This window comes from Dermacentor andersoni, chromosome 1 (genome assembly GCF_023375885.2).
Source record: "Dermacentor andersoni chromosome 1, qqDerAnde1_hic_scaffold, whole genome shotgun sequence".
Classification (NCBI taxonomy): Eukaryota; Metazoa; Arthropoda; class Arachnida; order Ixodida; family Ixodidae; genus Dermacentor; species Dermacentor andersoni.
Window position 1 is genome coordinate 92,723,472 of NC_092814.1, and position 16,224 is coordinate 92,739,695.

The 16,224-nt window shown below is 43.4% G+C and overlaps 1 protein-coding gene across 1 annotated transcript in view; it reads left to right on the top strand.

Moving 5' to 3' along the window:
* The window catches only part of LOC126544513 (C-Maf-inducing protein-like), a 58,019-nt gene that overhangs the window by 37,719 nt on the left and 4,076 nt on the right, over nucleotides 1-16,224 (top strand). The window contains exons 12-15 of the mRNA XM_050191863.3: nucleotides 1,841-2,291; nucleotides 9,492-9,638; nucleotides 9,701-9,806; nucleotides 15,843-15,913. Coding sequence (XP_050047820.1) covers nucleotides 1,841-2,291; nucleotides 9,492-9,638; nucleotides 9,701-9,806; nucleotides 15,843-15,913 — 775 coding nt within the window. The remainder of the gene's footprint in view (nucleotides 1-1,840; nucleotides 2,292-9,491; nucleotides 9,639-9,700; nucleotides 9,807-15,842; nucleotides 15,914-16,224) is intronic.

The following is a 16,224-nucleotide window of genomic DNA, read 5'->3' on the forward strand; positions in this document are numbered from 1 at the left end:
TTGTTCAGCAACTATTCCGTTTGAACTGTGATGTTTCTATCGTCCTTTTGACATTTTTTACCACTTCTTAAAATTAAAATTACAATGTTATGTCAATAGTTCATATTTTGGTAATATATTTTTTCTGGTGCACTTGTAGTTGAACTCTTTTTGGCATCAATACCTTCATAAAACGAGATAACTTTGGTGACTTAAAGTGTTTGAACAGGTGTCTGGCAGCTTTAAATAAGTTTCTGTTCAATTTCTTTATTTGTGTTGTAGCTTAAATTTCTTTGATACCAAACACCTGCAGTTCACTACACTCCTACTTCCACTATCAATTTATATAGATTACATAACACTCTTCCCGCTATTAACCTCTGTGCTACACCACTGAGTATATTTAGTGTAGTTGATGGATAAATTTTTATGGAGACTTGTGTGTATGGCCTTGCTACCACCCGCCCTTTATTCAGGCCAAACGAGAACCGAAGCTGAGTGAACAAAATTAACTGTTCAATAAAACAAAAAATTGCATAAAGAAATAAGCCCCCAGAGCTCCCGCAAGCCTACCTGACAGCTGGACGCTGCTTTGGCCACAGTTGCCATTCGGTCTCTCCACCCAGCAGTACACAGGCCACATATATTTTTGCTGGTGGAGTGCACACCGCAGTGCATAGCACATGGCAGTGTGTTGCTTGCATGCTACTTGAACATCTTTAGTCTGGAATGCTGCAGCATTCCTTGCAATAGATATTGGTATCTGTCCGCTTGTTAGGTGCAAAATTCCACACTAGGTTATCCTGGTAATTCAGGCATTACTGCTCTATTTATAAGGTTATTAGCTGTGTAAGCTAGACCTTCACATTATACGTCTGTGATGGGAGTACTGTTGCTATGATTTTAACCCTTTCAATGTCGGGTTTTAGAGCACAGCTCTTAGGCACACATTCCTGTGGCGAGCGCCAGTGTTGTCCCTTGGCTTAACCGAGCGAACAAGCACAGCGAAAAATGAAAGTGCGAACGCAGAACACTGTGGGCTATGAAAGACACCCGCGGGAGCTGCGGCACTGGCCAAGCAGGCAAAAGAAAAACAAAACGGAAAGCTCGCCTTCTTCCATGGCAGCGGCGGCGCTGGCAGAAAAAAAAAAAAAAGAACCAGAAAGATCACCTGCTCGCTTAGCATTTGCCGCAAGCGTTTCACGGTAAAGATTACGGTTGCATAAGTTGCAGTTGCAGGGAGTGGCAACTGTTTGGTTGGTTTACATAGTATAGCACCGTATGTCGCGGTTTTGTCAATTAGTGCAGTGATTGGTGCAATGCCTCAATATATAGTGAAATGAAAACACGTATAAAGCTGCACCCAAATTTCGCATTAGGGAGTATTGTAATTGTCAGTGAACCTTTTTATTTTTTTGGAGGTAATTTATTTCTAGTGTTAAGGCTTATTTTTTCTTAGATATTAAAAACAAACACAATGGTTTATTTATGGTTATGTAGAAGAGCAAAAATGACATGGATAATGTGAAATGCTTTCTTGGTGTGGTCCTCTCATTTCTATCTGACGTCAATGACACAATGGGACAAACGCAGAAACATACTATTACGTTAGTGACACTGAAAGGGTTAACGGTGGATGCAAAGGCAATTGCTTACTTAAATTTAGTCCCAGTTTGTGTGCTGTCCCAAGGTGGACAGAGACAGAGATTTGGTGCAATAGTCAGCTATTGTTCACTGTCTTGTGGGGCCTCTGCTACAGGTTGACCAAAAAGGGGGTTACAGCTAAATCTCCAAGTATCAGGGATTGCATGAAAGTGTTTCTTTGTTGATGGCATGCCCAATGCTTGTCACCTGGATGCAGGGGCCTGGAGCCCATAGTGGAATGCCTCGGCACGGACCCACGGTGTGAAGTGCACAGTGTGGTGTTGGGTGCACGTGACGGAAAGGATGGCTGGCTGCAGCTTTACAGCCCAGGTAGCGTTGCTTGCCAGGATGGTGGTGCCCTCTGGAGCCAGCTGCTGGGCGCTCTGGTGGGCTGTGGCTGTGGCCGGCGGCGTGCCTTTTTGGGACCCCTGGCAAAGTGGCTTGATGCTCTGCGTGAGCGTGCCCTGGCTGGTGACACTGCTTGCCAGATGACACTGTGTGCTATGTTGGAACTGGGCGCCCTTGAGTCACCAGAGGCACGCTTGCAAGCTGGTGCTGCTCTCCAGAGCTCACCCCACTACGGCGCTCTCTGCGTACGCCAGGGTCAGGCACGCCAGCTCCAGCAGAAGGGTGGCCCCACAAAGCTTACGCTGCCTGCACGCTCCACGGCAAGTGACTCTGCAGCTTGACCACTTGTGGTCAACTGTTATGCAACACACTTGTGAAGAATTGCCCTGATGCATGAGTTCGTCCTGGGTTGCTCTTGTTAGGCAAACGAAGCTCACGGATCAGATTGCCAATGTTATGCCAGTGACATGATAATTGAGCTTTATGGTAGCATGTACCTCCCCTAAGCAAAAGTATACGAACCAGTGATTCTCCAATAAAGCCGATTTTATCCTCCGCCTGTGAGTGTAATTGGAAATTGTGAACTGCACTCCAAACATGGCATTGCAAACTTTCCAGCGCACTGGTCAAGTTCAGTTTCTGCGTCTCAATTATGAAAAACGTTTTTTGGCGAGCTTGGGGACCGTATACTTTTGCTTGTGGGTGTACATGCACCTCACTATACAGTACTCTCTCTTTAAGACGAACTCGAAGGGACCATGAAAATATGTCTTATCAGAAATTCTTCTTATCAGAATAGTAATTGGCAGCATGACCAGGTGTATCCAAATATCTTACTTCAAAACAGTAAATGAAGTCCACTTAAAACGGAGGAAAAGTGACATAAAAAGCATTTAGTTACCTGAAGTTAATAAAAAACTGTGTTAGAGTGGTATTCTTGCTAGGTTTCATCCAGTCTGTGATGGATGTTTGGTGCTTCTGTGCAAATCAGCGAGCAGCCAGAAATGACATCTCACTTAACGACCGTAAAAATCCTTCGGTGCCTTCATGCTGCTGGAAAAAGTTCACTGGGTAGTTAAAGCAGGCATCTGCTGCCTCACAGGTCATTGGTACAGGCTCCAAGCTAATGAAAGTAGGAAGGAGCGTGCTGAGCGCACGGCAAAGCAGTGCAACCTAGAGGAAAGTCTAGGTGACGTTGAGCAAAGTTGGGAAGGAGAAACAAGGCGAAGCGTCGGCGAGGAGGAAGGTAGGCAAAGGCGCGCTGGGTTGACTCCCTCTAACAGTTGCTGCAGGTTTTGTTTGCGATACAGACGTACCGGGTTCGTCTCGGGATAATTTTGTCCTTGCGCACTGTACGTTGTGTGTGCGAGTGAAAGCGTGCGACTGTGAGCTGACAATGGTGGCTTAACCTCACATGTGCAAAGGAGAAAAAAGCGGGGAGAGGGGGGCGGGGCGGCACGCCATCTTCCGTCGCGCACATGGTGCCGGGGAAGGGAAGTAGGGTGGTGTTGTACTTCAGCTGCGTGCGGTCACGCAGGTTTTATCTCGAACACGATCTGCTTTGGGGGCACAGTCTAGGTGGGTTGATGGCTTGTAGCTTTTCGTGTACTATGTTCTCTCCACTCAGTTTACGTTGAAGCGATAGACAGCGTGAAGATCACTTTGTTCGCTGCTGCTGTGGCGATTCCTCACGGCAGCATTTTGACTGCGAACATCATTGTCTCCTTTTGTTTCCTCCTTTTGTTTTCGCCTCTGTCCACGGGCGATGTGTGCCACAGGCCTCCAGTAGGGTGCCTTGATGTGCGCGTCCCCGAGCGCGGCGCATCGAGGCAGCCTAGCCTCCAGGATTGGTAGCGGCGGCAGTCACTCTGAATGTTTGTCTTAACTGAAGAGGACGCCTGAGGCGGTTCGCATTGAGTGGATTCTCTTTTTTTTTTTTTTTTTGCATTGAGTCTATGGAAAACCAAACAAACGTTCCCATGTTGTTCGTTATGTGCAAGAATTCGGCTTAACCGAGTTCGTCTTAACGAGAGTTCAGTGTATTATAGTAAAGACAAGCTGCCCATTGTTGGAAGTAGTGAGCTATCTATTACTTTCCTTGCAGAGGCGTCTGCACCAGCAGGCATTTGGTGTGTTGCAACACCACGGACCCGAGCACATGAGAGTTTGACCCTCCCACGTGTAGCTGCGCTCAGCTTAGCCGTGTCCGGTTGAGCCGATGCTGGGTGTTTGGATCTCTATGACCCCTTGGTGGAGGCAACACACCTCTTTGGCCTCCGCTTTAAATTTTTAAATGATGTTCATGTACTGGATGTTATACACCTGAGTGATTCGTAGCACGGCCTCACAATAGAGGCCTATGTTGCCGCAGTAGTATCTATAGCACATGCCTTCAGGCCCTTGTGAGGCAGTAGTGCTGCTTGAAAATTGTTATTAAGTGAATGTTTTAATTTTATACATCATCTATATACATAACACACCTCACTGTAGCCATTGCCATAGTTTATTGTAATTACTGTATTTACTCGCATAATGATCGCACTCGCGTAATGATCGCACCCTGAACTTGTCGCAGCGATATGTTGTGTGCCAAGTCTAGCTAATGATGATCGCGCTTACCATCTGTCGAATGCTACACGAACGACTCTTGAAAGACATACCAAGCAGTCTGCACGCACCCAATATTCTTAAGCAGATGCCCCATTTCATTCCTTTCATCACTTTCCGCACTTCCATGAAAAAAGAAAGCTACAACCAAACTTGCCTCGGCTTTATTATTTGTAGGCTTCATAATGGTTTTGGTCAACAACAACATAAAGGGCGCCTTTCGATTCTTCTCCTCTGCACTGTTGGGCACGCAACAAATCGCGAGTGGCAACGATAGTGGCCATGTTTACACTGATATGTTAGAAGTGTACCCTATACATATGCCAACGCTTGTAACGCAGCTAAGATATTCGCCCACCCTTAGCGGAAACGTGCTGTATTAGGATAGCAGTGAAGACAAATGCCGCAGTTTCCATAGCATGCCCGCCATATGTTTCTATGTCACTGGCAGCTAAGTGCACCCATCTCTGTTTCTGTCCCCTCAAAGTGGACATGGCTACATTATTGTCGCAAACTTGCCAATATTAACGATATTATTCATTACTGATATGGAAGAAACTGTTTCAATGCTCGTAATGTACTCACGAGAAGAAAAATAATCGCGTTCGGCGCGTCCTGCTTGCTCCACCCGCCGCCATTTTTGTTTTGGTGTCCCACACTGACAGTGGCAGCGGCCTGCTTGTCATCCCGCAGCAAACGCGGAATGAAAAAAGAAAATGTTTCTTTTCGTGGGAAATTTCACCAGCATAATGATCGCACCCCTGAATTTGCATAAATTTTTTTTTACAGAAAAGTGCGATCATTATGCGAGTAAATACGTATATGTCTTACGTACTTATACAGCAACTGATTTTAGACCTTTATGCAGCCGCGTTACATCTACTTACCGCTATTCATCAATCCGTCGACTATTGCCATAGTTTATTACCAGTAATACGATTTACGCACTTATACAGCGATCGATTTTAGGCCTCTATACAGCCACGTTACATCAACTTACTGTTATTCATCAATCCTTTGACTGCCTAATGCCATTTCTTGGTGCTCTTTGGCCATACCTGGCCCTTGCGCCATTAACACTATACATCATCATTGTCACATCCATTACTTTCTTTGAATTGTGTGTACAGCACATATTGCTCTTGTCAAGAAGGCTTCAGTGGTGTGCTGCAGGTTCAACAATACAGTAACTTCTGAGCACTTGCAAGACATGAAACGGTGCTTCTTTGCAGGTGACAGCACATTGTTTCAGCATTCTAGATGAAAGAGTGGTGCTCTGTATACTGTGTGAGTTTAGTACTTCTGGTATAGAAGCCTTGCATCAGTTGTACCTAAGCGTACATCAGCACTATCATTCACTTGGATACATTTTCTCTGCCACAACTCCCACTACACACACACCTCCCTTCTGAGTCATGAGATGCATGCTCTTTCACACTGTCTGCTTGCTTATGGTAAACAGGGATAAGCGTGCAAGGTTTGTGGCTGTCTTTCTGGAGTTAGCAGTCTGGGTTCCTGATTTCATGAAAGTTCACTCCGGGTGTGTGGCGTATGCATGAAGCCCTCCTTGCATATCTGTTCCCCACATAATGAATTGAATGAAATTGATTTTTTTACAGTGAAGCTGTTTACCTCTAGCCCCCGTATGAATGAGCTGCATGAGTGCTCTCGTAGAGAGGGTATCTGGGCTGGCTAATGTCCGCGTAGTGAACAAAAATGCCTTGCGGCAAAGCCAACTTATCGCGAATGCTCTGCAGGAAACGGTTACAACTGTTGTTTTATCCAAACTATCACCAAGAATTATATGACAATTGGCCACTAAGATGACTCTATCATTACGCCGAGTTTCATTTACTTTTCATAAGGCAGTTCACAGTGAAGTTGTAAAAGTTGTGGAATTCCTGTCTGCCATCAATACACGGGCATCTATGGGAGGGAAACGGAGAGCCCCATGTTTGCCTGCTAAGTTAAATGTCTGGTCCTTCCAGGTTTCATTAAGCTAATTAACTAAGAAGTATCTTAATCACCAATTACAAACCAACATGTTTTGTTTTGTTTCGTGCACTCCTTTAGACTGCACCCCGGTCAATCGTGTTTTGTTTCGTGAACTCATTTGGTTTTGCTGTTCAACCATGTTCACACCATGAATTGGAGGTAATTTGGGAGCACAACGACAGCTTCACTGGCATTCCACCTTCACAGAGTGGATTGGCGTCCAACTTTTTATATGTATTTGATTAATTTTTTTAATTCTTTACATTAACCTTTAGAGGTTCAATTTCTTTTTTTTTTTGCCAAATGCAACTCCCTGTTGCCAAATTTCTTTATTGCAGATTTAAACTCTTCTGACTGACCTATTTTGAAACAAATTTACTGCAGTTTTTTTATAGTGACCATAAAGTGAAAATATATATATATATATATATATCTTTTCCATAGGTAAACATGCATTGTTTATTCATGAATACAAATGTGCTTCCATAAATACTTATATTAATAATAAAATGTGGATACACTGAAATAGATATAGTACTATTCGGATTTGGCACTTGTGTAGTAGTCTGCATCGGAGGAATCACCGTTCAACTCACTTGCAGCAGAGCAACCAGCAGCGCGCACGACCACAGTGTAATCGAACCATGCATGTAAATGCATGCAAGAAAACTCTATGTTTGTGCGTCCATCAGAAAAGCCAAGTGAGTCAGAAACTTGCAGTAATCCTTCGTTACGTCACCAACGAGGGGCAATCAGTCTTTGCGAGCTGAGTTTCGAGAGAAGACTTGCAAACATAGCAACATCATTTGTATATGGCGGCATCACTTGTTATACCAGTGCCCGCCTGTGAACAGATGTAATTGCACCCCTGTGAGGCGAGCGAGCATCTAGTGGTGACCAGGGTCTGTCTAGTGGTGATAGGCATCAGGGTCTGTCCCATGACACTTGCATATTTTTAAATTTTTACACAAATTCAGCACAGGGTATGCATGCACACACATACACGCAGATGGACAGAGAGAGAGAGGGGAAAAAGGGCAACTGAGGGGAAAGCATAGGTAAAATTGTTTGAAATTTAGAAATGATAGCCTAAAGGGAAATTAAAGTGAATAAAAAAAAAAACTTGCCGCCGGTAGGAGCCAAACCCACTACCTCTGTATTATGAATGCATTGCACGTGCTACACCGGCGGCTCTTCCCACGTCCACATTCTTAGGTACTTATGTGTTCACGTTATAACCCCGGGAATATTAGCCAATGCTGCTCTAGGCCATGGCGGCGGATGTTGAACATCCTTTTGACTGATGGTGTCACATAGTAGTACGTGAAACCCTCGTGTGCTTGCTCAAGGCATCGAAGCTTCCATAGTAAAAACCCTCGCTATGCAATGAACGAGAAAAAGTTGAACTGAGGGGCTTGATTTTTGTTGGCCACAACCATATTGTTATGTAGGAAGATGCAGATGAGGATCTGTAGACAGGTATACTATTTACAAACAAATATGCCGTACTTGGCCAAGAGGAAACAGCCCATGCTAGCCTCTAAATGTCGTCGTCTTCACTGTACTGGCCTCTTCGTCATCATAAATACTGGTCCGTAGTAATATGAAGCCACTAGATGATGAATCTAAAGAAAGCATACAGGAAATTATTTAGTATTTAATTGAAGTATAGAAATGGCTAAGCTAATATGAAAGTTCCCTTTAGCTTGTCATTTCTGATGGCTTCATATGGTCATGGATATATATATAATTCAAGGAAAAGTTCTGTAGGTCCGGTGCATAGGTAGTTGAATAAATGAAGGAGCACACTTACAAAAATGGCATTTTTAATGTAGCGTTTCGGCCGTGACATTAAAAATGCAATTTTCGTAAGTGTCCTCCTTCATTTATTCAACTATATATATATATATATATATATATATATATATATATATATATATATATATATACAGGCACATGCAAAGGTTACTTTCAAGGTCACAAACCACCAGAAACTGACATACATCATCAAAGAGGTGGGGTGGGGATGCGGAGGGCGTGAAACAGCTAAAGAAAGCTATTGCTTTATAAAGAAAGAAAGGCGGCCAAGGCTGAGAAGGTACTTTGTGTTCTTTCACTGCAGTGTGCTCAGCGTGCTTCGCATGTTGTCATAAAGCTCAGATATTTGCAATCTTGATTGTTTGACGTCGGCAGTTTAGGCTGCATTGCACAAATTTGGTTAGTTTTTATGCCTACACGCAAGCTTAATCTGTTCAGACCAGTAAAGACACCTGCAGTAGTTTCCACCCGATCACCTGTAGACCTGAACACCGACTCTGTGGCGGTGCTGACAGTCAGTCAAGCTTGTGCATGTGAGTTCGAGTCCAATCACTGATAAGCCACTTGTACAAACATATTACTGGAACTTCCTGCGACCTTTGCCGACAAGTGCCAGGTGTGCTATCGTAGTCCCAGTTTGATGTGGAGTCGGTGCAGATCCATCTGAAGGGGTCGTATGTCACTCAGAAACCCAAAAATTGCTTTGCCAATGACAGCATAGCCTGTCATTTTTGTAACATTGTGTGCATGGATCTTGTCCAATTAATTGGGGAAGGCACTGTACAAGGTTAGAAATTTCAGTCACTGTTATTATACAGTAGTTCTCTAGACAAGAAGGTGGTGCCTCAGGGATATCCAAGTACTCTAGCAGGTTCGAAAAATCGGTTTGCAACTATAAACACTTGACTTTCTCTAGCACTGTATCTTCATTTGTTACTGCACGAAATAGAAAAAAGTAAACACTTAAATTGCTAGATCACTTTGGCTTGACACTCGTATTTAGGACATGAGCCACAAATTAAATGAATATTGACTGTGATCAGACAAACAGGTATTCTCATTTACTCACTGCTTTTGGAAACATCTGCTTACCATTTTAGGATGCTGACTTGGAGAAGTTGCTGAGCTGTGGATCGTTTGGGAACCTGGAATGTTTATCACTGGCTTTTACCCAAGTGACCAGTGCTTGTGCTGAACACCTCATCAAGCTTCCTTCGTTACGCTATCTGAACTTGTGGTCAACACAGGTAAGCAAGCAGCTTGTGCCCCATTCTATTACTAGTTGCTGATTCTGTCAAATCTCTTTCAGTTTGGTGACTCTGGGTTAAAATTAATCTCAGAGCACCTCCCAAAGCTTCAAGTGCTCAACTTGTGTGAAACTCCAGTCACTGACAAAGGGCTGTCATCCCTTGAATGTAAGCATTTTTTGTCTAACATCATTGTAGTATTGCCTGTCTGAGTAATGTTAGTTTCACTGAGGTAATCATAGCTGTTTAATCTTTGCGACTTTCCGTCACTGAGGTCAATAGCTTCACCAAGGTGTCCTAAATGTCATCTAGGTGCCTCTTTAATCTCCTTAGGTACACAAGAAAATGGTTAGTGAAATGTTATGTAAAGTTAGTTATTTTTTATTGGTACCTTTCAAATAAGGATAACACCCTTAATATCCTGCTAGGCACCATGCACTAGGAAAACTCTGTGGTACATATGTCCATATTTAATTGTTCCAAATATCTTGATTGCATTTGTTCCCTGATTCCATTGTATAATTAAGAAAGACAAGCTTTTTATGCCATAAAGCATATGAAAAATTTTCATATTCTAGGTCAGTAATGGGGGGTTCTGGCAGCCCACAGGAGTACTGACCACCACGGGTTAAAGCTTAGCAAGCCTCAGGGCCGCATCAGCTGTAGCCTCGCGTAGTCTAGCATGCATGCCCAGGCAGCAAAAGGGGAGCACCGAGTGCTGTGCACGCATGAGAACACAGTATTGCCCTAAGTTAGGAAACACTTTATTTGTCTCCTGCGACACCCAGCACTACAGTAACACCTGGACCCAGGCCAGCGCAGGAATAAAAGGGGCTCCTGCGCCAAGGGCGAAAAATACAGAAATGGACACCGCTAACACATCACTTCGAGCGCATGGCTCCCCGTGACAGACTGCTATTGAAAAGTGTCCCTGAGGCTATACTACTTGCTCTCGCGATAACCAATGGACCCACACCTGAGAACTAGGGGTGATCTCCACCGACTTGGGCCAACATTACTAGATTGAGGCACTTTAGAAACTTTTCGGGCTTGCCACAACAGTGAGGTTGTTGCCCAAAAAGTGCCGGCGATGCAATCGAGATGCACCATGTTCACGTTACTTTTGCTCCATGTGTCATTTACTTCATTGTCTGTTGTTGCCAGCATTCAACTCACATTACCCAATGCTGCCTTTTAAGAACACGTTTAGTTCTCCCAATTTGATAAATGGTGCTTTTTGCAAGAGGAATTTGTCACCCTGCCACGAGCACCGTAACTTTCTCGCTCAAGGAAGACACACTTGAACTGTCATAGGGCAGGAGAAAGTCTTGACACGCTGTCCAGGGCTAATGCTTACAAAGTGCTGACCAATCCAGGGCTGCTTAGGTACGGTGTTTATGCTTATCTAAAGAATAAATGCTCATACAATGTATTGCTGTTTCTTTTTAAATTACTGCTCGCATGCCTGCTTTTGCGATGAATAAATAATAAATTGTGCTTAAGAAGCAGGAAATTATTTATTTATGTATTTATTTATTTATTTATTTGTTTATTAAGAGTAGCAAGAGTTAAAAATGACACAACTAGTTCAGTGCTAATATGACGCCGCCAACTGCAGCTTTAATGCCTTGCAATGCCCTGCAATGCCCTGCAATGCCCTGCAATGCCTTCTTCAGTGCCTTTCATTACACCTATTTTTAAGGCGCCAAAAAACAACACAGAGCACATAAGAGAGGACAACGGGGCAGAGCTCCTCTCCCGTTGTCCTCTCTTGTGTTCTGTGTGTTGTTTTTTGGCGCCTTAAAGATAGGTATCATGAATTAGTACCAACTTGCCCATCAAGAAGTTCTTTCAATGCCTTGCACTGTGAAGGCTTGTGGAGTGGGGCATGCCCACAATGCTCCGCCTACCGAACGTCGCCATGGTGCACAGTTCAAATTTTATTTTGGATGTTCATGTAGATGCCACTATTTCCGATTTTGGCACCTACGACACTCCAAACTAGCCAAACATGACCAATGCGGTTGTCCTCGCGAGCCGCAGTGCGTTCAGCCAATGGACTCATCGCGGCACCCTGCGGCAGCCGTGGTATCTACGCTACATAGCAGACCGCAAGCTACATGGAACAGCAGCATTTGCTTTGCGCACAACAGGGCTAGAGTGTGCGCTTGCACTCGTAGCAATATGCTTCTGCCTGGTCGTGCTACATGGTATGGAGCGGCTTTGTCCTTCACCAGTTTGACCGACTGATAGTAGCCACATACAACTTGTGCATCTTGAAGCACTATCAAAAAGTCTGCCAAAGCGTCTAACCAGGAGCAGCCAGGCGTCAGCATGCGCTGGCAAGCGTGCGTGTGGTCTGACCTTGAGTCTCACGTGATTCGAGGCTAGTTGAGTGTTCAAAACTAGTCAAAATTAGCAATACCTGATGGTTATGACACCGATAAGCAGGGTGGCCAAAGTTTAATTCCTATGTGGGCAACCGCGGCTAAACATAAGCAGACGATATTCAGCTTCTAACGGAAGTACAGAATTATTCTCAAATTCAAAAGCATATTTTCGCTTACTTCAGCCTGTTTACTAAACTGTGGCTATAAATATACACAGTAGCAGTCACTAGAAGCACACTGATCCAAACACCTTTCTTGATTTATGCCAGCTATTGGCCAATAGCCACATATGGGAATCTGCTATATTATGAAATAAAGCGTCCAGAAGAGAGTGAGGAGCAAGCTTCTGTTGAAAAGCGTGTTTGAGAGAAAGGTGACTTCGCACTCTGCTTGCAAAATTGAGTGACGTGCACGACTGCAAAATTTGGCTGAGATGTTCACAGCAGCGTATGATATTTGCGGACTGTGTTTTTTTTTCACCAAGCCTGAGGAGTGGTTCATGGCCCCTTTAACTGTAAATGTTATGTTTGTGCAAACAAGCCTTTTAAAACTTTGAGAAATCTAGAATGAGCAAACAATATTCAAGAAGACAGGAAAAAAAAAAAGCAGGTGTGCACAATTGTGTTAAAATGAAACAGTTATTTTGGCTGGCACGGCGCTCGGCAGCTGTAATGCTGTTCCAGGAGCTTTTTGTTTCTTACGCTATGACAAACCTGGCCTGAAAGCTCGTATGAAGGCGTATGCAAACCATACCGCATTGTCTGCTGCAAAAATGATCCATATGACCGGAATGTAAGTCGAAGCGAGTGCTGGCCTCAGATGGGCGACAGGTTGGGGCCACCTTTTCGAGCGAGTTTTCCAACCGACCTCATCTTAGTAATGTTGGCTTGGGCCTTCGATGAGTGCGACTCGGCGTAGTAAATATGACCACGCATGTGCACTAGGCACCACTCTTCGACTTGGCGTTTGGAAAAGGAGCAACACAAGGTATGCATCCGCTGTAGGTGCAAGACACTGCAGACGAGCTCAAGTCCATTGCCCAGACAGAGGAACTGGTGGAAGAGAGGGAAAATGTGTATGTACTGAGGGATGTCCCGGAGAGGTCTTCCCCGCGCTCGCTCTGCTGGTTGCGCCTCCACGGCCAGAAGTTCTAGTGCCAATGCCGCAAGCCGGTTTGTGGCAAAGCCCACCCCCGACAACTATCACAAATGGAAAGGGAGAGGTGTATGGATGACAGAACTGGTGAATGCTCGGATAAAGGCATCGGGGCACACCTCCATCTCCACAGTAGTAAATTGTGGGGCTTGTAATTTTCGATTCCATAGAATTTACGCAGTGTTTGTGTACACTGTCATTTGTTGGTGAGAAACTCTGGACTTTTTAGGGCCCATAGCTTGATCCTAACTGGACAATCTAGACATTATGACTTTTGTAGCACATATACAAAGCCATAGGCTGGATATTTGATGAATAGTTAGGAAAATGCACGTCAGCCTAATATCTATATAATGAGCAGTTGACTTTGGGCTCCAACACTTCTGAACTTGAATTTTTTCTGGTGTGTGAGTACATGCTGCACTGCAGAAAGTCTTTTTGCCAACTGCGGCAGAACCATATCATACCTCACAGTGTTGCTAACATACACAATTTTCACTGTTTTATGTAATATCTTTTATGCTTATTGTGAATATTGCCTGCAATCATACCTGTCTGGATTTTTTCTTTGGCTGCTTAGAATTCCATTATTGCAATGCCTATCCCAATTTCCACTCTTGTCATTTGGCTTTTCTTTAGAGAACCACCAGTTGAAGTAGGTGCTTGTTCCCTTTAGTTAAAGGGGCTGAGTTTTTTTACTGTCGGAGTGCTCAGGATCATGTATGGATTACTTAATGAAGGGCTTGAATGAAAACAGAAAATCAGTAGTGTGAACCAATGAGAATCTGAATAACAGACTACTAGAAGTGGAAATATTGCATTTTGCTATGAGCACTAATATGGAGCAATGGCTTACCAATGGAAGCCAGCATGCATGATGGGGATATTGAAGTCCTTGCAAGCTATATGCAATATATTTGCACCAAATACGCTGATAGCAGTCATGCCCATAGTGGCAACTTTTGGTAAAAAGGGCTTGCCACAAACTATAATAACCACCAATGTTTGATGTTCTCCTCAAAATAACTGCCTGTAAAATAAAGGCTTTGAAATTGTAACTAGTAGCACTGCCTCCTTGCAGCTGAAGCTGGTATGGCAGTTGGCTCCATCAAGATTTCAGGTGGTACTACATATTAAAAAAAAAAATTAGGTGGCCTTTTTTACTTTGATTTTGAGCAGATGCACTGTGTGAACCATGATGGGAAACTTTTGTCCTAATCATGTAGCCACTGTGTACAAGATAGTTTACTCACTTACCTTTAAAATAAGAGATTTTGGTTGGCACCTCAGTCAAACTTACGTTTAATGAGGTCTTATAGCTGTCGAAAAAAAATTCACTGGATTGAAACTGTTGTTAAATTGGGGCTTTTCAAATGTTTAGATTCAATCTATGTAACCACATGAGCTAGAGAAACAACCAAAGCAGCGTTGCTGTAACTCAATGTGAGCATGCGGTGGTCACTGCTTGTGCTGCTGCAAGATATCTTGACCCTTAAAGGCCATTGACAAAGTTAAAGCAAGCCATTGTAATACCAGACCATGTGGAGTGTCTTGTATGTGTGGAAAAACACTACATGCCAACATGCATTGCAGTGTTCCAGCAGAATGTGCCACGACTCACGATGAGCACATAAAGGGTGTGGTAACCCTGTGGCTACCAGGCAAGGCGCATTTCATAAGAATAGCATGTGACAGATATAGAGCACTGTAGACAGGTGGCTAACTATATTTGTCCTTAGAACTTATAAAACTAGTTACTGTTCATGCCACATTTTAAAGTTATTAAGCTATCTTCACTTACTTGTGATGCTGCACACAGAAGTCTGCGTAGACTGGCTGCAATGCATCCTTCATGTTTCTTGAGATACTAACCAGATGGACTGTAGATACTGCTGAGCCCTTGTTGAACAGTCTCCTTCTTGCTAAGGTAGAAATAAATGGAGGTATGAAAAATGTGCTAGCCTGCATGAAGACTTCACCATGCCAATGACAACTTGTGTAAATTGCATACAAAAAGGCTCTCCATTTTTTGTTTACTGCAGGAAAGTGTGTCAGACAAACACAGCTAGACTCGGCTCTCACTGTGACCTTACAGAAGCGGACATCTGTTGCTTACATGTTTGAGATCAACATGAGCATGAGCGGGGTGCATTCAGCATAAGTGTGAAAAATGTACCAGGCCAGACAGTGCAGTAATGCGTTTTGCTTGCCACTCTAGTACATGTCATTCTCAGTCTAAAAAAGCATGTGTGTGAAGGTAGGGTTGAAAACATCTTTGCACACTCTTCATACACGAAGTTAATTGAATTGAGTTTGCCTTTACTTGCTTTCATTAGGCGTCCGTTTGATAGTTTCAGCTTGTTCACTGTGCGTTGACTCCGTAAGTCAGCTGTGAAAAATGTCTTGCTCTCTGCAAAGGCAGAAATTGTGTTTAATGTTATATTACGTATTGAGCAGAGTTTATTAGGGTTAGTAAGACTTCTGCTGGTAAATTTACATATTATTTTTTGCTATTTGCTAACTTATGTTTTGCTATTTTGCTAACAAAGGGCATTGTTGTCTTTAAATTTTGAATTATATTGAACTTTTCTATTTAGCTTGTAGAAATGTGGTAAAAAAAATTGCCTGTACTTATCTGTTATTCCACTCCTTCATGCAGCGATGAAAAGCTTGCGGAAGCTGAATTTGAACAGCACCAGTTTGTCAGCACAAACGTTTGAGTGTCTAAAAGTAAGTGGAAATTCATTGGCTCTTGTGTAGATTTGTAGAAGAATGCAGCCATTACCATATGCAGTAATGATGCTGATGGTCCTCCTCTCGTGCAGTGAATGTTCACTGTCGCTGTTCACACTTAAGGGAATTCTTCTGTCATTTGCCAAGTAATGGCTTGAAACCATTTGAAAACATTGTGTCAGCATAACATTTGGATGACAGGTAGCACCAGGTAATACAGAAAAGCATAGAAGTTGACAGGAAAGGAAGCTCTTGCTATCACTGGGATCACTCACTCAGTAGAAAGAATGATAAGGAATTAAGAACCC